At 43.1% G+C, this 23,072-nt stretch overlaps 1 protein-coding gene across 2 annotated transcripts; it reads left to right on the top strand.

Moving 5' to 3' along the window:
* The first annotated feature begins 3,151 nt into the window (after positions 1 to 3,151).
* On the top strand, positions 3,152 to 22,169 carry med20 (mediator complex subunit 20). 2 transcript variants are annotated; one of them, XM_063066423.1, is made up of 4 exons: positions 3,152 to 3,302; positions 6,326 to 6,477; positions 13,810 to 14,063; positions 18,199 to 22,164. In XM_063066423.1, exons 1-4 carry the CDS (start codon positions 3,289 to 3,291, stop codon positions 18,412 to 18,414), a joined length of 636 nt encoding a protein of 211 aa, XP_062922493.1. In that variant the 5' UTR covers positions 3,152 to 3,288; the 3' UTR covers positions 18,415 to 22,164. The 2 variants fall into 2 exon arrangements, with proteins under 2 accessions (XP_062922493.1, XP_062922494.1); XM_063066424.1 differs by lacking the exon at positions 6,326 to 6,477 and having other exon boundaries at positions 3,175 to 3,302; positions 18,199 to 22,169.
* The last annotated feature ends 903 nt before the right edge of the window (positions 22,170 to 23,072 follow it).

The raw sequence follows: 23,072 nt of genomic DNA on the forward strand, positions 1-23,072 counted from the left end.
GGGTCCGCGCATGCGCCAAATGTATCCGCTGGCCGTGCAAGTACGACTCGCACTTCCGATGTATTTCTTGTCTCCGCAAATGCTCTCCGAATTGCCAAGCATTTACATCGCTTTCTGTTCTACATCTTCACCGCACTGAGATGAAGAGCAATCAGTGGATCAAAGTTCAAAATAAATTTATTATCAAAGTACGTATATGTCACGATGTACTAGCCTGAGATTCATTTTCTTACAGGCATTCGCAGTAGATATAAACAAATCAGTGAAAACTACACACCTCACAAGCAAAGACGGTAGAACAACCGTGTAGAAGACAAACTGTGCAAATAAAAAAGAAAACATCATAAGAAATTAATAAATAAATAATAAACATTTTGAATATTATTTTGTAGAGTTGTAGAGTCCTTGAAAGTGAGTCCACAGGTGTGTTCATTGTTAGTTCAGGAGGCTGATGGTTGAGGGCTAATACCTGATAGTGTGGGACAAAAGCTTCCTGTACCTCCTGCCCAATGGCTGCAACGAGAAGAGAGCATATCTTTAGGATTCCATTCCCACCACAAATGCTGTTCCTCCAGCAGTGTGTTTGTTGTTCTAGATTCCAGCGTCAGCTGTCTCTTGTGTCTCTAACTTGTTTTTCTTCTTTTGCAAAATCTCCAGAACCCAAAATGTTAAATGTTAACTTCCACAAATTCTGCCTGACCTGCAGAGTGCTCATTCCATCTTAATTCCATGCTCAGTCCCTTCCCACCTACATCCATGCTCTCCATTTCTTCAATCACTTTCAATTCCTGGTCACCTTATTTTCATAGTGGACGTCCCGTGCCTATACACTTGTACCCCCATCAGGAAGATCTTAAAAGCTTACCACTTTCGAACCAGTTCCCCTTCACCACCACCTTCCTCCATCTGGTGGAACTCTTCCTCACCCTCAACAATTCCTCTTTTAGATTCACCCACTTTCTCCAGCCTTGTGGGAACTCACATAGGCCCTAGCTGTGCCTGCCATTTCACTGGCTATGTGGAACAGCCTATGTTTCAAGCCTACCCTGGTAACACTTCCCAAATTTTCCTCAGCTATATTGACAATTACATTAATGCTGCTTCATGTACACATGCCAAATTTGTTATTTTCATCAACTTTGCCTCAATCTTCCACTCTGCCCTCAAATTTACTTGGTCCTTCCCAGACACTTCTCTCCCCTTTCTGTGGTGAAAAAGGCACATCAATGCCTCTTTCACCTCAGATGGTTGAAGAAGTTCGGTGTGGGCCCCCCAAATTTAAGAACTTTCTACAGGGGCACAATTGAGAGTATCTGACTGGCTGCATCACTGCCTGGTATGGGAACTGTACTTCCCTCAACCGCAGGTCTCTGCAGAGAGTGGTGTGGACAGCCCAACGTAACTGTAGATGTGAACTTCACACTATTCAGAACATTTACAGAGACAGGTGTGTAAAAAGGGCACGAAGGATCACTGGAGACCTGAGTCACCCCAACCACAAACTGTTCCAGCTGCTACCATCCAGGAAGTGGTATCACAGCATAAAAGCCAGGACCAACAGGCTCTGGGACAGGTTACTCCACCAGGCCATCAGACTGATTAACTCATACAGACACAACTGTATTTCTATGTTATATTGACTGTCCTATTGTATATACCATTTATTACAAATTACCATAAATTGCACATTGCACATTCAGATGGAGTCATGACGTGAAGATTTTTACTCCTCATGTATATGAAGGATGTATGTAATAAAATCAATTCAATTCAAGAAAGACTGTCTCCTGAAATCTTTTATGAATCCGCTGACTTTCTCAGCTATCACGACGATCCCTCTTCCTTCCCAGCCACTCGTAAAAAATCCTATTCCTTTTCCTCATCCCCTTCATCTTCGCCACATCTGTTTCCAGAACGAAGCTTTTCATTCCAATCATCTGACATGTCCCCCTTCTCAGAGAATGGGGTTTTCCCTTCCTCTGCCAACGATGCTGCCCTCATCCACATCTCCTCCATTTCCCAGACATCTGACCCCACCCAGCCCACCTTCCTGACGCTGTAACAAAGTTTGAAGTAAATTTATTATCAAAGCACATATGTAATGGGCAACAGATGACACATATTTTTCATAACAGAAACTCTTCTATATATTTCACAAACACCATTATTGAGTTGTTGTGTTCACTTTAAAAGACATTGCCTGATGTAATGACGTCAGTGTAAGACAACTGTTTTTGGCTTGTTTGTAATGGAAGAAGGGGGCTGTGGTTTTTGTTAAGTATAGTGGTTTTTGTTAAGTATATAAAATGACCCTCGCAGCTTTTATTCACAAAATCCTACACATACGAGACCATATACTACCCTGAGATTCATTTTCTTGCAGGCATTCACAGTAGAACTAAGAAATACAATAGAATGAAAAACTACTCACACAGGTTGACAAACATCCAATGTGCAAAACAAGACAGACTGAGCAAATACAAAAAAAAGGTAATAGGTTAATAGTCGGGAGAATATGAGTTGTAGAGTCCTTGAAAGTGAGTCTATAGGTTGTGGAATCAGTTCAGTGCTGAAGCAACTAAAGTTATCCATGCCATCAGGAGTCCGATAGGTGAAGGTTCCTGAACCTGATGGTGTGGGACCCAAGGCTCTTGTACCTCCTGCCCAATGGTAGCAGCGAGAAGAGAGCATAGCCTGGATGGCAGGATAGTTTCCCTTGTCATAGATGTTAAGGACTAACGTGTAAATGTTTAATGTTATATTTCAAGCCAACAATGCATCCTTGTATCTCTGATTACCGGACGACTAACTTGAATGGAGAAGCGCGTGGTGCTCCGCGCCCGTAGGGGCACTGCAGCTGGAGGCTGCAGCGGGTTTGGTTGAAGAAGTGGTTAGTCCTCCTGGCCCGTGGCGGCGCTGTAACCGATAGAGATTTTGGTCTGGCCTCACGGCGGGTTTGGCTGGAGAAGCAGTTACTCCTCCCGGTTGGAGGGGGTGCTGTGACCGAAACGGACACGGCCTCGCCTCACGGCGGCGGGTTTGGCTGGAGAAGCAGTTACTCCTCCCGGTTGGAGGGGGCGCTGTGACCGAAACGGACACGGCCTCGCCTCACGGCGGCGGGTTTGGCTGGAGAAGCAGTTACTCCTCCCGGTTGGAGGGGGCGCTGTGACCGAAACGGACACGGCCCGGCCTGGCCTCACGGCGGCAGGTTCGGCGGCCTCGGACGGAAGGAGGGCGCCCGGTCCGGTGTGAGGTGGTCCGGATCTGAGCGGAGGTCGGCGACGCAGGATGGGGGTCACCTGGTGAGGAGGCACTCGATTTGACGATAAGGGACAGTCACCGGCAGGACTCAGCCCGAGTCGTGGGATGGAATTGGAGGAGAATGATTTTATTTTAAAATGCAGCATGGTAACAGGCCCGCGCCTCCCAATTAACCTACTAACCTGAACGTCTTGGCAATGTGGGAGGAAACTTGAGCCCACTCCCACATCGAGGCAGATAAATTGGGGACAATTAAGAGACCGATATAGGCACATGCTGTAAAATGGAGGGCTGCGTTGCAGGGAAGAGTTAGATTTGATTGATTATAGCTGGATCCACCGTCCAGACTGTGCTCTCTTACTACTGCATCAGGCAGGGGGTGCAGGATCCTCAGGTCCCACACCACCAGGTTCAGGAATCATCAGGCTCCTAGACCAGAGGGTATAACTTCACTCACCCAACTCTGAACTGAACACACTTTGGAGGATTCTACATCTCATGTACTCAATATTATTTATTTATTATTATTCTTTTGGTTGCTTGTCAGTCTTTGTGAGTAGTTTTTCATTGGTTCTGTTGTATTTCTTTGTTGTGCTGTGAATGCATGCAAGAAAATTAATGTCAGCAATGTATATGGTGGCATATATGTACTTTGTACTAATTACAACTGAATTGAAGTTATGCAGAAGTTTTAGGCACACACATATATAACTAGGGTGCCTAAGATTTGCACATTAAAATTACCAAAGAACACTAATATTATAGAGTAATACAAAGCTAAGTTCTCTTATTTTTGTTTCCCAACTACTCTCCTGTTTTAACTAATATACAGTACTGTGCAAACGTCTTAGGCACACTAGCAAGAGGTAGGTGCTGAAGACCTTCACAAGTTACTGTAGTTAGCATAAAGAGTTAAAACCATGGAGGATTGTTAGCTAACAGGTTGCAGAGATGTAAAGTACTTTATTGCAGATTATATCACTGTTTATCAAAAAATCCCACAATGAGGCAGATAAATTGGGACATTTAAGAAACCCTTAGATAGGTACATCAGTGATAGAAAATTGGAGGGCTGTGTGGGAGGATTGTGGTTAGATTGATCTTAGTTGGACCTGCCATCCAGGCCATGCTCCTTTCTCGCTGCTGCCATCGGGCTGGAGGTACAGGAGCCTTAAGGAACAGTTATCAGGCAGATAACTTCACTCACCTCAACTCTGAACACAACCTATGGACTCACTTTCAAGATCTCTACATCTCGTGTTCTTGCTATCATTTATTTATATTTGTATTGGAAGTTTGTCTTTTGTACAATGGCCGCTCCTCAGTCTTTGTGTGCCTGTAAAATTCAAATATCTAACTTCTGAAGCTGTAAAACCATGAGGTTAGAGTTTATAATTGACGATGATAGATGAATGACTTTGGATACTGGTTTGACATTTTGTATTGACATAGAGTGTGGAACAGGCCCTTCTGGCCTTTTGAGCTGTGCCGACCAGCAATCCCCCAATTTAATCCAAACTTAATCAAGGGACAATTTACAGCGACCAATTATCTTACCAACCAGTACGTCTTTGGAATGTGGGAGGAAACGGAAGCTGTCATGGGAAGAACTTACAAGCTGCTTACAAGCAGTGGTGGGAATTGAACCTGGGTCACTGGTACTGTAAACTGTTGTGCTAACTACTATGTTACCGCCCCACCCTTTAAGTTTATAAAGAATGAAGCGGTGAAGTGTAAAGGTGAGTTTAGGGGAAGACATATGGTATGGTAAAGTAAACAAGAGGAGCTGAATGGTATTTATGATACAAGACCAGGTAATAATCAATGAACTAGCCCCTTTCAGAAGTCAGCCACAAATCACCTATATCAGTTATCTCAAATCACATATTGGCCAGAAACACGTGAAAAGACTCTTGGCTTCTCTGAGAAGAATTGACTGGTTTGATGGGGGTAACTGGGAGATCCAGGGGCTAATTGACCACAAACTCAATACATTCCACCCTGTCTCAAGAAAGAGGAGGGATAGCAGCTTTCTTGCTGAAGTCGAGGGTCTGGCAGAGAACCTGTGAGCTGAAGAGAAGGTGGTGAGTAGAATGAGTACAACTTGCTGACTGTCACATTGTGCGAGGGTTCTTCAACACATGTCACCTACAAACATCCAAAGCCCATCCCACCCAGAACCAACACTGGCATCAGACTTATCATCACTGTCTTACAGGACCTGTAATTTGTTTATTTGCGGAAGCAATAGAGTGCAAAGACATTAAATTACTGTAAGTCACAAAAAATAGATACTGCATAACAAGGGAATAATAGGTTCATGGACTGTTTAGAAATCTGATGGCGGAAGGGAAGAAGCTGTTCCTGAAATGTTGAGTGTCGGTCTTCAGTCTCCCATACCACCTCCCTGTTGGTAGGAATGATAAGACGGCATGGCCTGGGTGGTGAGGGCCCTTCATAATGGATGCCACCTTCTGGAGATGACTTCTCTTAAAAATGGCGTTGATGGTGGGGAGGTTTGTGCTCATGATGGGGCTGGCTGAGTACAACCTCAGCCTGTGTATAAGATGATGAGAGGTGACCTGATAGAGGTGTATAAGATGATGAGAGGCATTGATCGTGTGGATAGTCAGAGGCTTTTTCCCAGGATTCAAATGGCTAACACGAGAGGGCACAGTTTTAAGGTGCTTGGAAGTAGGTACAGAGTTGATGTCATGGGTGAGTTTTTTACGCAGCGAGTGGTGAGTGCTTGGAATGGGCTGCCAGCAACGGTGGTGGAGGCAGATACGATAGGGTCTTTTAAGAGACTCCTGGATAGGTACATCGAGCTTAGAAAAAGAGAGGGCTACGGGTTACCTTAGGTAATTTCTAAGTAAATACATGTTTGGCACAGCATTGTGGGCCGAAGGGCCTGTATTGTGCTGTAGGTTTTCTGTGTTTCTGTGTGACCCTCTGCAGCTTCTTACATTGGAGATGAAGGGTCAGGGCAGTTCCCTTCAGGAAGTTGAACTCCACATCCATGACTCTGGTTTGGTTTTACTAATTTGCTGATTCTCTTTCTCAGTGTTTCTCAGATCCCCGCAGTTGAGGGGAAGAGCGTCCAGCAAGCGGTGGAGATGCTCACGAAGAAGTTGGAAATGCTAGGTGCTGTGAAGCAGGGCACATTTTGTGTGGACTGTGAAACTTATCATGCAGGACCGACTGTGACCATCCCAGGTAACTATCGCGGAATAGCAGTGGGTAGAATAAAAAAAGATGCTGGAAGTTATCGAGTTTGGCTGTATCTATGGAAAGAGCAATAGAGCTAGCGTTTCAAGTGAAAACTAAATGACGATAAGATGTGGGTGCAGTATTAGGCCATTCAGCCCATTGAGTCCATTCTGTCATTTTGCTGAGGCTGAAATTGTTTCAACCCTGTTTGGGGGAGAAGAGAATGTCCAGGGTTGATTATAGTGGCTGCTTTACCGAAGAAGCGAGGTGAAGATAGAGTCCATGTAGGGGAGGCTGGATTCTCTGATGTGCTGAGTTGTGCCCACAACTCTGGGCTGAGAGGTTGCTGTACCAAGCTGTGAGACTTCCAGACAGGATGCTTTCTATGGTGCATCGATAAAAGTTCATGAGGATCAAAGGGGTCATGCCAAGTTTCTTTAGTCTCCTGTTAATGTGTGATGTTTACAGAGTTGAAGGATAAAACAAAAGAATAATTTTGACCTTGCCGCCCTGATCTCAAGCAAACTAGAGGAGACCGGGAGCTGGGCCAGGGTTTGGATATGTTTTCCTTTCCACCCTATTCTGCAAATGATGTGGTCAATGGCAGCTGTTCAGCAATACCAAACTGGGAGTATTTATAAAGTCAATGAAGTTTCGGTCACTTAGAATATAAAACATCCAACTCACACACTGGCTGAATCAGCTGAGTGGCCTCGTAGCAGCAGTACAGCACAAGGCATACAAAATTACTGCCAGTCGCAATACCAAATAAATAGAGGAATAGTGAGAGAGTGTTCATGGACCATTCAGAAATCCGATAGCAGTGGGGAAGAGGCTGCTCCTTGAGTATGGGTCCTCAGGCCTCTGTACCTCCTCCTCCTGATGGTAGGAATCACTTTTGACTATGGACTCACTTTTAAGGACTGCAACTTGTGTTCTTGATATTTATTGCTTATTTATTACTATTATTTCTTTCTTTTTATATTTGCACTTTTTTTTGTACGCTGGTTCATCTATCTCTGTCATGTGTGGTTTTTCATTGGTTCTGTTGTGTTTCTTTTTATTTACTGTGAATGCCCACAAGAAAGTGAATCTCAGGGTAGTATAAGCTAACATTCGAGTACTTTGATAGTAAACTTACTTTGAATTTTGAATATACCTTCTGACGTTAGTGATGAGAATCATGTTACAGATCCTGGAAAAAGTTCAAAGTAAATTTATTATCAAAGTACAAATGTACCACCAAATGAAATTCATTTTCTTGCAAACGTATACAGGAAAAAAAAGACATTTATTTTAAAAACTGTACATAAAGGCTGACAAACAACCAATGTGCAAAAAAGACAAACCGTGTAAATGAAAAATAAATAATACTGAGAACGTGAGTAGAGTCCTTGAAAACGAGTCTGTAGGTTGTGAAATCAGTTCAGAGTTGAGGTGAGTGAAGTTTTTTCACACCAGTTCAGGAACTTGGTTGTAAGGCAGAGGTTCACACCCTTTTTTATGCCATGGACCAATACATTAAGCAAGGAGTTCATGGACCGCAGATTGGGAATCCCTGTAGCAAGGTAATAACTGTTCTTGAACCTGGAGGTATGGAACCTAAGGCTTCCTGCCGAATGGTAGTAACCAGAAGAGAGCATGGCCTGGATGGTGGGGTCCTTGATGATGGATTCTGCTTTCTTGTGGCAGTGCTCCATGTAAAGGTGCTCAGGGATGGAGAGCTTGTGATGGGCTGTATCCACAGTCCTTTCTATTCCTGGGCTTAGGTGTTTCAACCTGTGATGCATGCAACCAGTTGGAATACTCAAAATTCATATTATTGTGTAAATTTAACACACTTTTGTTTTGTACGGTGATAGCAATTGCTTGTTGCAATGTTGAGAGTTATTTAAAAAGCTAATGGACACTCTTATTTCAGGGAGTTAAATACAATAGGATATCAGTTGTGTAACAGGATTACAAAGCTTTCATTAGCCTTTACATACAGTGTTGAGAATGGTGTTCATTTGGGGGGTATTGTATCTTGGAATGGGTATCTTACTGTCAGAATGGATGCATTGCAGATTCCAACACTTTAAGGATTAAATTAATCCTTAAGGTGGCAGTGTTAGCTGTGAGGAGGATGCTAAGAGGATGCAGGGTGACTTGGATAGGTTGGGTGAGTGGGCAAATTCATGGCAGATGCAATTTAATGTGGATAAATGTGAAGTTATCCACTTTGGTGGCAAAAATAGGAAAACAGATTATTATCTGAATGGTGGCCGATTAGGAAAAGGGGAGGTGCAACGAGACCTGGGTGTCATTATACACCAGTCATTGAAAGTGGGCATGCAGGTACAGCAGGCGGTGAAAAAGGCGAATGGTATGCTGGCATTTATAGCGAGAGGATTAGAGTACAGGAGCAGGGAGGTACTACTGCAGTTGTACAAGGCCTTGGTGAGACCACACCTGGAGTATTGTGTGCAGTTTTGGTCCCCTAATCTGAGGAAAGACATCCTTGCCTTAGAGGGAGTACAAAGAAGGTTCACCAGATTGATTCCTGGGATGGCAGGACTTTCATATGAAGAAAGACTGGATGAACTGGGCTTGTACTCGTTGGAATTTAGAAGATTGAGAGGGGATCTGATTGAAACGTATAAGATCCTAAAGGGATTGGACAGGCTAGATGCAGGAAGATTGTTCCCGATGTTGGGGAAGTCCAGAACGAGGGGCCACAGTTTGAGGATAGAGGGGAAGCCTTTTAGGACCGAGATTAGGAAAAACTTCTTCACACAGAGAGTGGTGAATCTGTGGAATTCTCTGCCACAGGAAACAGTTGAGGCCAGTTCATTGGCTATATTTAAGAGGGAGTTAGATATGGCCCTTGTGGCTACGGGGGTCAGGGAATATGGTGGGAAGGCTGGGGCGGGGTTCTGAGTTGGATGATCAGTCATGATCATAATAAATGGCGGTGCAGGCTCGAAGGGCCGAATGGCCTACTCCTGCACCTATTTTCTATGTTTCTATGTAAATTAGGAGCATGTTGCATAGACAGGCCTGAATTCTCTTTACTATATAGGATTAAGAGATGACCTAATTTAAGTGCTTAAGATGATTAAGAGATCTAATGGTGAGATAGAGAGGAGCTGTCCCCTCTGATAAGAGGATTGTAGAATGTGGTGCCCAAACAGTAAAATTAGAACCCGCCATTTATAGTTAGTTTCAGGAAGCAATTCTTCACACACAAAATCTGGCACTTTCTTTCTCAATAAGTGGAGACAGGAAGGTAGTGTAGTGGTAGTGGTTAGCACAACACTTTATAGTACCAGCAACCTGGGTTCAATTCCCGCCGCTGTCTGTTAGCAGCTGGTACGTTTCTCCCCGTGACTGCATGGGTTTCGTCCAGGTATTCTGGTTTCCTCCCACAGTCCAAACATGTACCAGTTGGTAGGTTAATTGGTCATTGTAACTTGTCCCGTGGTTGGGCTACCGTTAAATCAGGGGATTACTGGGCAGTGCAGCTCGTAAGGTCGGAAGGGCCTGTTCTATACTGTGTCAGGATAAAATAAAACTGCGAGTGACTGCTTTTATGCATATCCAAGATGGATAGATAATTATCATAAATAAATCAGCTGCAACCTCATTGCATCCAGCTGAATGATGGGAAGGCTTGTGTAACTCCTGTTTCAGTGTTCCAAATAGGGTCACTGAAATTGCCTCAAATATCCCCATCCTGGAGAGAGAGAATATGCCTGCTCCTGTCCTGAAATAGTATACATGTGTGTGCCATATGTGAAGCTACACACTGCTCACTATTGCATGTCCTAGGAGGTGACTTGTTAAAGCTAGGCTTTGATCTTCCCTCTAGGTGGTAGAATTCTCTTCCTGTTTGGACATTTTGCTCTTTGTCCTTTGAAGTCTGATTCACCAATACTTAGTCACATCTTAAATATATGTTTACTGAAGTATTCTGCAGAAGAATTCTCCTGTTGTGTATTTTTGTCTTATCTAAGTTTCCAGTTCACTGCATCCTCTCACCCTTCAATACAAGTGAAGTTCAGCCAGAAATCATAGTAGGGAGAAATGTCAGCATTTGGCCAGAGTTCCTGAGCAGAACGGGGGAATTATCCTGATGTTTTTGACTTATTCAATGGAAAATGTGCAGTGGGACACTGCGTCACTTGGTGTGATATAACTGGAGAGCTGATAGAATGTTGAAATGCGATTACAAAGAACGACCATCTGGTCGAGGTACCAGCGGTGATCATTTCTAATGGAACCTGAAGCCAGCTTGAACATATGCCTTCAAAGGAGACTAAGTGGGTCAATAAATATCTGACGACAGTGCCCCGCTACGCGAAGACTCAGATTCTGTGTGTGCAATGGTGGGCAATTTACTGCGTCTTTATTAGAAGCGGTGGCTGGATTGAATGTGACCTCTATGGGGTTGAAAGTACAAAGAGGGTTTAACCCTTCGTGCATCCTGCGACCATTCCTTCTAATGAGATCCATCTTCCTGTCCTCAGCCCCTCAGCACCCTTCATCCCCCCGACCCCCCCATGCACTGCCACTTTATGTTTACAGTCCACATCTCATACCTGCACTGGCGTAGTCACTAACCTACTATTTCTTCAATTCAGTTCAAGTTTTAATTGTCATTCAGCCATACATGAATACTCATGTAGCCAAACGAGGCAACATTACTCTGGGGCCAAGATACAAAACTCAGTACTAACAGTCACACAACAGCACAAGGCACACATAGCAAGTACAAAATAGCAAGCATATTAAGGTATCAGTAAGATACAGCCACGCGATGGATAAGGCCATCGATGCCACAGAAATCTGCAGTTGACCACAACAGAGCTTTGCTTCTGCCAAACGAACACTGGGGGGTGCAGCATCAATTCTGGATGTGGCGCCACGCTGCCCCAGTGGAGCACATTGGCTCCAATGCCTCTCTCCTGGCAGCTTTATAAACCTAAAGCCTCACTTTATGTACATACATTCAGTCCATATAAGCTAATTTATGTATATACGGCCACAAAACAGTTACTGTACGTTATGTTTTATAGAATTGCTTTTATATTTATATATATTTTATCCTTATTGTGTCTTTCTTTTTATGCTGTATCTGATCTGGAATAACAATCTCTCTGTTTCTCATCTGAAAGATTAAGGTGCAGGGATCGATGGTGAATTGGCTATTTGGATTCAGAACTGGCTTGCCTATAGAAGACAGGGTGGTTGTCAAAGGGATTTATTCTAGATGGAGGTCTGTGAATAGTGGTGTTCTGTAGGGATCTGTACTGGGATTCCTTCCTGCTTATGATATATGTAAACCTGTATGAAAATGTAGATGGTATGTTAGTAAGTTTGCAGATGATACAACGATTGGTGGTGTTGTGGATAGCGTAGAAGACTGGCAAAGAATACAGCAGAGTATAGATCAGTTGCAGATAGGTGGTAGAAATGGCAGATGGAGTTTAACCCAACCAAATATGAAGTGTTGCACCTGGGTAGGTAAAATGTAAAGAGACGGTACACTGTTACGAAAAAAATGTTAATGAGCAGCGGGACATTGCAGTCCAAATTCATAACTCGCTGGAAGTGGCTACAGAGGTTGATAGAATGGTTAGGAGGGAAATAAGGCATGCTTGTCTTTATTAGTCAGGACACTGAGTTCGAAAGTCAAAGTTACATTACGGCTTTTTAAAGCTCTAGTTAGGCCACATCTGGAGTATTGTATAAGGTTCTGGTCACCTAGTATAGGAAGGATGTTGAGGCCTTGGAGAGGGTGCAGCAGGGGTTTACCAGGATGCTGCCTGGATTAGAGAGCATGAGAAGTTGGACAGACTTGAGATTATTTCCCTTTGGATGGGCAGAGGCTGAAGGGAGATCTGATAGAGGCTTATAAGATTATGAGAGGCATAGACAGATGGTATCTGTTTCCCAAAGCTGAAATGTCTAATACCTGAGGGCATGCATTTAGGGTGAAAGGGGGCAATTTTAAAGCAGGTGTGAGGGGCATGTTTTTTGCGCAGGAAGTGGGGGCTGCCTGGGGTGGTGGTAGAGGCAGATACATTAGGAACTTCCAAGAGACAATTAAGTAGGTACATGACTGTGAGGAAAATGGAGGTATATGGATATTGTGTAGTCATAAAGGATTAGTTTAGTTGGCCATCTTATTACTATTTTAATTGATTTGGTAGGTCGTCATTGATAATAAAATAACTGTATCCGGAGAGCATGCATGCATGTACGTACACACACACACACACTTACACACTTACTTACAACTCAAACATACTTTTATTTGGTAAAAATAATTTATTTGGCCCCTTGGTATGAATATTGAATTCTCCAACTTCCGGTTGTCCCCTCCCACTCCCTTCCCCCATCCCAGTTTCACTCTGCCCCCTCCCCCAGCTGCCTATCACCTCCTTCATGGTTCTGCCTCCTTCTACTACCCATTGTACTTTCCCCTATTCCTTCTTCACCTTTCCTGCCTATCCCTTCCCTGCTTCCCCTCCCCTAGCCCTTTATCTTTCCCCTTACTGGTTTTTCACCTGGAACCTACCAGCCTTCTCCTTCCCACCCTCCCCCCACCTTCTTTACAGGGCCTCTGCCCCTTCCCCCTAGAGTCCTGACAAAGGGTTCCGGCCCGAAACGTTGACTGATCATTTCCACAGATGCTGTCCAACCTGCTGAGTTCCTCCAGCATGTTGTGAGTGATACTTTTATTTTACTTGTGCACAAGGACAACAGCATGGCCTCTGTCACCATACTGTTGTGAAGCCAGCATAGACAACTGCTATTTCTATACAGAATTATCTTTATCAGTTACGGATATTGGCCATTTGGTAAATTATGTATGTTTGAATTCCTTACTTGCAAGATCAATTGCCATTTACAATAAAAGTGTTAAAAGTCAATCAAAGCTTCAAGCTGACAACCAACAATATTTTGAAGTTAGTAAAGCAATTATCCTTTAGTTGTGAGGTGTAATTTACATCCTTCTGTTGTCCTTATCTCATCTGCCTCTGCCCCACTGTGTAAAGTGTGTTAAGGGAATCTATGTTCTTCTAGGTTCATTACACAGTGCCACAGTCATTCCCACCTGTCTGTCTGCAATGAGCAAGGTTGGCTCCGGCAGTTTCACTTCAAAGCTCTTCCTTGTCTGGGTTTGACTACACACCGCTTCCTCAATCTTGCCTGGATGTTGTCCTTAACCCTTGCCTAACCGCAGGTTCTATAGGCAAAACGTGGGCTGAAGGGCTTGTTCCTCAGTTGCACTGTTCTATACACTCGTGCTGAAGAACGACAATAAACAATATTGAATCTATCTTTCATCAGGGCAGCCTGCGAAGTTCATGTACGTTATGCACAACACTGAGTATCCTCTTAGCTGCTTTGCGCTTTTTGAAAACGGGCCCTACCTGGTTGCCGACACAAACTTCGACACGCTCATGGTCAAGCTGAAGGGGTTTTTCCAGAATGCCAAGAGTAACAAGATTGAAAGCCGAGGGCCTCGCTATCAGTATGGTGACTTTCTGATAAAGGTTGGGACAGTTACCATGGGACCCAGTGTCCGTGGCATAACTGTTGAGGTAAATCCATTAAATCATCTCTATTTAGGTTACTGATGATTATGCTGTATTCCTTTTTAGATATTTGTGACACTGTTTCTAATTAAAATCAGAATCAGGTTTAAACAGAAATCAGTATTTCTGTTTTTTGTACTTTTTTAATCTATTCAGTATACGTGTACTATAATTGATTTACTTATTATTTTTATTTCATTTATTATTATTTTATCTATATCATGTATTGCATTGAACTGCTGCTTCTAAATTAACAAATTTCATGTCACATGCCAGTGATGATAAACCTGATTCTGAAGTGGATAGTACTATTTTACTGGCTGAAATTTCATGAACTGTTTGCATACATCTTAAACAATAGCAGTGGACAATGGCAACATCATTGACAGCTTGAAGAGACAAATTCTGACCATGTAAAACTACTTGCTTGCAGATATAATCTATTAATACCACCTTTATGTCTCACAATAATGTGAATGCATTGCATTTAGATTTAAACTGCCTGAGTTTGAAATGATTTGCTGAGAATGGGTCAAAAGCAATCAATAAACTGAAATGTACAAATGTACAAACTTAATATTACCGGCCTATGCTAAAAAATTTCTTGTCTTTGCATTAGTTGTACAGTGCAATACATAATAATAGAGAAAAAACCTGTAAATTACAGTACTTATATATAAAATAGTTAAATAGGTAGTGAAAATAGAAATTTAAAAAAGTAGTTAAGTAGTGTTCATGAGTTCAATGGCCATTCAGAAATCGGATGCTAGAGGGGAGGAAGCTGTTCCTGACTTGTTGAGTATGTGTCTTTAGCCTCCTGTACCTCCTCCCTGATGGTGGCAATGAGAACAAGGCATATCCTGGGTAATGGGGGTCCTTAACAATGGATATCGCATTTTTAAGGCATCGCTCCTTAGAGAAGTCCTTGATGCTGGCGAGGCTAGTGCCCATGATGGAGCTGACTAAGTTCACAGCTCACTGCAGTTTATTTTGATCCTGTGTAGTTCCTCCCTCCCCCACCATACTAGACAGTGATGCAACCAGTTAGAATGCTTTCCGTGGTATATCTGTAGAAATCTATGAGTGTCTTTGGTGACATACCAAACCTCCTCAAACTCCCAATAAAATATAGTCTTACTTCAGTGGTTGGTAAGTTCATGGAGAAGATCCTGAGAGGCAGGATTTATGAACATTTGGAGAGGCATAATATGATTAGGAATAGTCAGCTTGGCTTTGCCAAAGGCAGGTCATGCCTTATGAACCGGATTGAATTTTTTGAGGTTGTGACTAAACACATTGATGAAAGTAGAGCAATAGATGTAGTGAAAATGGATTTCAGCGAGGCATTTGATAAGGTACCCCAAGCAAGGCTTATTGAGAAAGTAAGGAGGCATGGGATCCAAGGGGACCATGCTTTGTGGATCCAGAATTGGCTTGCCCACAGAAGGCAAAGAGTGGTTGTAGACAGGTCATATTCTGCATGGCGGTTGGTGGCCAGTGGTGTGGCTCATCCATCTGTTCTGGGACCCCTACTCCTCGTGATTTTTATAAATGACCTGAATGAGGAAGTGGAGAGATGGGTTAGTAAGTTTGCTGATGATACAAAGATTGGGAGTGTTGTGGATATTGTGCAGGGCTGTCAGAGGTTACAGCGGGACATTGATAGGATGCAAAACTGGGCTGAGAAGTGGCAGTTGGAGTTCAACCTAGATAAGTGTGAAGTGGTTCATTTTGGTAGGTCAAATATGATGGCAGAATGTAGTATTAATGGTAAGACTCTTAGCAGTGTGGAGGATCAGAGGGTTCTTGGGGTCCGAGTCCATAGGACACTTAAAGCTGCTTCACAGGTTGACTGTATGGTTAAGAAGGCATATGGTGCATTGGCCTTTGTCAACCATGGAATTGAGTTCAAGAGCCAAGAGGTAATGTTACAGCTTTATAGGACCCTGGTCAGACCCCACTTGGAGTACTGTGCTCAGTTCTGGTCACCTCATTACAGGAAGGATGTGGAAACTATAGAAAGGATGCAGAGGAGATTTACAAGGATGTTGCCTGGATTGGGGAGCATGCCTTATGAGAATAGCTTGAGTGAACTTGGCCTTTTCTCCTTGGAGTGACGGAGGATGAGAGGTGACCTGATAGAGGTGTATAAGATGATGAGGGGCATTGATCGTGTAGATAGTCAGAGGCTTTTTCCCAGGGCTGAAATGACTAACATGAGAGGGCACAGTTTTAAGGTGCTTGGAAGTAGGTACAGAGGAGATGTCAGGTAGGTTTTTTACGCAGAGAGTGGTGAGTGCATGGAATGGGCTGCTGGCGACGGTGGTGGAGGCGGATACAATCGGGTCTTTTAAGAGACTCCTGGATAGGTACATGGAGCTTAGAAAAATAGAGGGCTATGGGTAACCCAAGGTCATTTCTAAAGTGAGTACAGTACCTGTTCGGCACAGCATTGTGGGCCGAAGGGCCTGTATTGTGCTGTAGGTTTTTTGTGTTTCTGCTCCCCCTGAGGACTGGTGTGTGTTCCCTCGTCTTATTCTTCGTGAAGTTCACAATTAGTTCATTGGGTTCTTTATAATATTTATACTTTGGAGAAGTAGAGTCTGTTTTATCATTCCACAACTGGTAGATTGGTCCAATCAAAGCTAAAAACTGCTTGGTGCAAATTGTACATCAAAGTTGACTGGTACATTTAGCATCCTCACTAAATTGCACTGTTGTCTGTTGATTAAATCGTCACCCAGCAAATTGAATTTATACAGTTAGTTTAGCCCATCACCCCTACAGGGGTATGGGCCAGTGACAACAGCTGGTCAGAGTCTCTGTCCCGGGCCAGTCTGGTGCTGGTCCAGGTTGATAGAAGGTTGATTAGCCCTGTGTCTTCCATGGACTAGAGGCTTTCATCACATGGTTTTGTACACCTTCTAGGTGAAGATCTTCCCTTTCCCAGGGATGAGGTCTTTGGAGTTTCTGTTGGTGTTTCTACAGCACCAAGTTTTTACAGGCGGTTGCTAGCCTCATGCCCATTCCTCCTCCTTTCACAGCCGAGGTTGGGATCATCCATGGCAGAGTTGAATCTATCCAGTTATCTTCAAACCAGTAGATTAACACACTCTGCTGAAGAGAAACAATTCCTCTCTTTCTGTCAGTTGTCTTGGGACTTTCAAATAATACACACCAAGTACAAACAGATTTTATTCTATTAAAAGTTGGAGAAAAACTGTACCAAAAATGTGTAATTAATTTCAAAAACATGCGAAAGGTGGAAAGAATTGTAAAAAGATTAGGTCAAATGCTTGAATCAAGATCATAGAGCACCAAAGCACAATAAAGGCTCTCCAACCTGCAATATTATGCCAAGCTGTTAACCTACCCTGAGATCAAACTAAAGAATGTGTAATTAATCTCTTCCCTTCTATATAGCCCTACATTTTTCTAACATCCATCTGTCTATCTAAGAGTTTCTTAAATGCCACTAACATATCTTCCTTTACCACCACCCTGGACAAGGTGTTCCACACACTCACCACTCTGTGTGTGGAAAAAAAAGCACAAACAAACCTACCTCTGACATCCTCCAATAACCTTAAAGTTATGTCCCCTTGTAGTAGTAGCCATTTCTTCCCTGGGGGAGAAAAGTCTCTGACTATCTACACCTATACATACACGTACTTGTGTGTGTAGAACATAGAACAGTACAGGCCCTTCGGCTCACAATGTTGTGCTGACCCTTAAACCCTGCCTCCCATATAACCCTCCCCACCTTAAATTCCTCCATATACCTGTCTAGTAGTCTCTTAAACTTCACTAGTGTATCTGCCTGCACCACTGACTCAGGCAGTGCATTCCACACACCAACCACTCTCTGAGTAAAAAAACCTTCCTCTAACATCCCCCTTGAACTTCCCACCCCTTACCTTAAAGCTATGTGGTCTTGTATTGAGCAGTGGTGCCCTGGGGAAGAGGCGCTGGCTGTCCACTCTATCTATTCCTCTTAATATGATCTTGACTTTGTGAAATTCTTTGAGACATCAAGAAGGATGCTGTATAAATCTAACAGGTACCTTTTAGTAATGATGAAGAACCTGTACTGTAAATATAATTTGCAGTTAAGTAAATGAGATTTTTTTTATCATTCCAGGTAGAGTACTGTCCCTGCATAGTGTCAAGTGACTGCTGGAATCTCATGATGGAATTCATGCAGAGTTTCATGGGAAACCATACCCCTGGAATCCCGTCTGTATTCTCAACAAAGCACGATGGCATTTATACACCCACAGACACAGCCGTTCAGTACATGGAGCTGTTCAATAAAATTCGGAAACAGCAGCAGGCTCCTGTATCAGGAATGAGATAGGCTGCTTTGCACTGACAAATCTAAACTACTTTTTCATTGAATCTGATAAGTTAATCCTTTCAATGAGGAGCATTTGGTATCACTCAAGATACCACAACAATTTTGCAATGCTTTTCTTCTTGTGAGAAGAATGGGGCAAAATAGTTTATTTCTTTCCATCTCTGCTGGTAGGTAGCCTCGCACCTGGTTTCCAATGGCCAGAAGTTTTCTGCAATGTTGACCCTTATTTCTTCTTAATTCTCCTCTACACACACTGACTAGCCTGCCTGTGAAATAAATAGAGCAGCATTGCTCAATTAAAAGTAGCCATGGCGTGACATGAAGAAGCCAGTGACCAATGACATGAGCTTACAGCACTACTTTCTCCAATTTAGCTCTACCAGGAAGGCTGGATGGAGTCACCCGCTCACAGGGTCGCAGACAAGAAGTGGGCTTGATTCATTATCCTAATTAATTAAATTCAGGGATCGTTTTTAGATTGGCTAATTCAGAAATCTTGTCTAGCTGTGGATGGTGTGTGAAATGGTGATGCTAAATAGCAGAGAAGGCTGAAAATAGTGGGGAAAGCCTCTTAACTGAATAACTCTGAGAAGAAAAATGTTGGAGACGCTGGAATAAAAACGAAGTGTTGGAACTGCTGAGCGACAGGAGAGCATTTAGGTGGTTTGATGCATCATTGAAGAGAGTTCTTTGAAACGTACTGAGCTTAAATGTTAATGCTCTGTTGATGCTATCTCTGACAATTTTCTGTTTTTATAACAAAATTTTTCGCCTTCTGTGCAGATAGTTATTTTTAGTAAATTATCTATAAAGCAGGGTTGAATAGCCTTTACTAGGGAGTTTTTTTTTACATCGGTGCACTGATTGACTCTCACCGCCTAGGGGGAGTTACTTTTTAAGATTTTACATGAAAATACTACCTGGTTCAGTAATGCAGCCACCTTATGTGTGCTAGGGCTCAATATTTTAGAAAACACTCAAATGTAGCCTGTGCTCCCATTGCTCATCTCAGTGAAGTGACTCCTGATTAGATTACAGATATCAGTGGACAGCACAGTTAGTGGAATTTCTGCATCAGAGGTACAGTGACCCAGGTTCAGTCCTGACTACTGCTGTCTCTGTGGAGTTTCCATGTTCTCCCTGTGGCCATGAAGGTTTTCTCTGGGTGCTCAGGTTCCCTGCAAAGTCCCAAAGGCGTGCAGGTTAATTACAGAATTACCCTTAGTGTGTGAGTAGCCGAACCTGGGCATGGTGAGGCAACCTGATGGGAATGTGGGGAGAAGAAGTTTCAGAGATAACTAGCGGGTGATGGGATTGCTCTGAGCTACTGTGGACTCATTGGGCCAAATGGTTGCCTTCTTTTGACCAAACACCTTGCCGAGGCATGTTCAGCAGCGTTGTATGGAAGTGTCACCTGTATAAGACAGTAAGTGGAGTCAAAGCTGTGACTTTATTTTACATATTTTGGATTTTTTTTGTTGGATCTGATCAATTAATTTTTTTTTAATTAAAGAATTTGATGGTTTCGTATTTTACTAGAGTGGCTGAAAATTGAAAATTTTTCTGACAGGAATAATGATGAAATTTAATCTATGTGCTTTAAATTCAATACAACTTTTCCTGTTAAGTGATTCAAAGCCTGATGGACGTGTGTAGCATTAATAGTTTGTACGAGTTTTTGAAAAATAGTAAAGATTTAAGATTAGTTTTATTTGTTAATGTACATCGAAATATACGGCGAAATGTGTCATTTGCATCAATGGCCAACTCAAGCTGAGGATGTGCTGGGGGCAGACCACTAGTAGCGCTATGCTTCCAGCACCAATGTAGCATGCCCCCGACTCACTAACCCTAACGGTGTGCCTAGAATGTGGGAGGAAACCGGAGCACCTCGAGGAAACCCATGCAGTCATGGGGAAAACGTACAAACTCCTTATGGGTAGCAGCAGGAATGGAACCCTGATCTGTGATTGCTGGCACTGTAAAGTGATGCGCTAACCGCCACACTATCGTGCTGCCCGTAGAGTATTGTGTCTGAGGGTAAGGTAATTATAATGTATAGAAAGAGCTTGTGCCATCTCAAATTTAAATGATTCAAATATCCTGTAAGACTTGAGCATAAAGTTTACTGTGTGCCCTAACCCAGAGGTTTCTTGCTAGTTTTGTGCTAAGGCATACTGAGGTAGAATTAGAACATAGAACGTAAAACACTAGCATAATACAGGCCCTTCGGTCCACAATGCTGTGCCAACCTTTTAATCTACTGGAAGATGAAGCTAACCCTTCCCTCCCACATAGCCACCATTTTACAGTAGAGCATAGACAGTATAGCACAGGCCCCTCAGTCTACAATGCTGTGCTGACCTTTTAAACTATTCCAAGATCAATCTTGCCCTTCCTGCCCCACTAACCCTCCATTTTTCTATCGTCCATGTGCCTCCCGGAGAGTCTCTTCAATGTTGCCTATGTACCTGTCCCATTGTGGAATATGGGAAAATGCTCCGATTTCATCCCGTATTCTAAAGGCGTACAGGTTAGTAGGTTAATTGGTTACATGGTAATTGGTAGGCACAGGCTAAATCTCTTAAATATCCCTAATATATCTGCCTCGATCATCACCCCTGACAACACATTTCACACACCTATCTCTGACATTCCTTCCTATACTTTTCTCCAATCACCTTAAAATTGTGCTCCCTTGTCTTAGCCATTTCCACCCTGCGAAAACACTTACTGCCCTTTACACTGCTGGTGTTTAGGGCAGCAATGAAGATTCTCCTTCTCTGTCTGTCCTTGGCCACCATCTCTGTTATGGCTCAGGGTCTTTATTTCTACCTCTATGGTAGTTGTCTTTGGTCTCCCATGTTTCCTCCACCCTTCAGAGGGTCCAATGAGGTGCTGTCTTAATGGTGGAGTTGGCCTATCTTCTCATCACGTGTCCAATCCATCCACTGTTTCCTCATGATGATTGTGGCCATGTCCTCTTGATGACACTGAAGGAGCCTGGGAAAACAGCGCTGGCTATACGCTGTTATCAATGACTTTTATCATCCGGTTGTTAGATTTATTAAGTACTGCTGGGTTTCACATAATTTATTTGCGTTGTAATGGTGAGATTGATTTACCTAATCAAACGAATGGATAACACAGCTGGCCTGCAGAAATCTCTGGGCGTGCTGGGGATTCGAAATGAAGACTAAATGCTCAATCCTTCCGGTTACATGGAGAAAACGGCTCTGCTGAAAGGTGCACATTTGAAACTTCAGTAACCTTATCTTCTTTTATTATCACTTGCACAATGATGTTCTTCAGTCAAGGGAGTTGGCGAAATATGACTGGGTTACCAAAGTCAAAGTAAGTGTATTGTCAAAAGTGCATACAACTGTATTTCACCATCTACCAATTTGAGATTCATTTGCACTTATATACAGGTGATTTAATTCCCACCACTGTCTGTAAGGAGTTTGTTCTGTCTCCCTGTGACTGGATTTTCTCGGGATACTCCTTTCACAGTCCAAAGACGTACTGGTGGGTAGGTTAATTGGTCATTGTAAATTGTCTTGTGATAAATCGTTGGAGATTTAATCCTAAATGTGTTGCCACAGGTGGCTGTGTATTATATTGATGTAGTAATAAGATAAAATATCATGAGTTGTAGAGTTCCTGAAAATGAGTCTGTAGGTTGTGGAATCATTTCGGAGTTGAGGCCAGTGAAGTTATCCACGCCGAAGTGATAACAGTTGATGAACCTGGTTGGGTGGGACCTAAGGCTTCTGTACTTCCTCCCAATGGTAGTAGCAAGAAGAGAACAGGATGGATGACCCAAAGCTTTGATCGAAGATGAGCATTAAGAATGGCCTTGCAGCTGAAAGAACTCGGGATTCAATGAAGTAGTAAGCACTGAGAGCACAATTGCCAACAGTGAAATGAGTGTGTGAGAGCAGTGGGCTTGTCTAGGAGCACGAAAGAAATCTGGTTCACTCCCCTCAACTGAATTGATTCCACAATCTACAGACTCGTTTTCAAGCTCTCTACGATGTATCTCAGTATTATTATTGTTTTTTAATTTGCACGCTTTAGGCAGGAAGAGGGGAAGGGAGCTAAAGCACCAGAGAGACATTCTGTAATGATAATTAAACCAATTGTTTTAGTGTCTCAGGGATGGGTGAGTCTGCACCTGTGCCACTCCCCGCCCCGGCATTCCTTCTCTGACACCTGTAGGACACCTTCCCGCTGCGCTCCACCCTCGCCATTCCCAACATACTTTGCTCCCGTCAGGTTTACAAACTCGCTCTCCGCTCCACGTTGACAAACACGGTACTGTGCAAATGTCTTAGCCACCCTAACTATATATGCGTGTGTCTTAGAGTTTTGCACGGTACTATTATACCTGTTTCTGATACTGAAGGTTTATGGGGCAGGGTAGGACCTTATTCTTTGCACTGTCAGAGACAGGGTGAAACCACACAGGCTTTTAACGAGGGAATGGGAGTCTAAGGGTAGAAGGCATAGGTTTAGGGTGAAAGGGGGAAAGATTTAAAAGGGACCTGCGTAACATGTGGTAAAAGTGGTAGGTATAAGGAATAAATTGCCAGAAAAAGTAGCCCAGGCAGGTGCAATAACGAATTCTAGGTTCACTTTTTTTTAAATATATATCA

This window comes from Mobula hypostoma, chromosome 13 (genome assembly GCF_963921235.1).
Source record: "Mobula hypostoma chromosome 13, sMobHyp1.1, whole genome shotgun sequence".
Lineage (NCBI taxonomy): Eukaryota > Metazoa > Chordata > Chondrichthyes > Myliobatiformes > Myliobatidae > Mobula > Mobula hypostoma.

Coding starts and splice junctions, on each gene's coding strand:
- med20 (XM_063066423.1), top strand. Junction 6,478..13,809: donor ACCGACTGTGACCATCCCAG/GTAACTATCGCG, acceptor ATCTTTCATCAG/GGCAGCCTGCGAAGTTCATG. Junction 14,064..18,198: donor TCCGTGGCATAACTGTTGAG/GTAAATCCATTA, acceptor TTATCATTCCAG/GTAGAGTACTGTCCCTGCAT.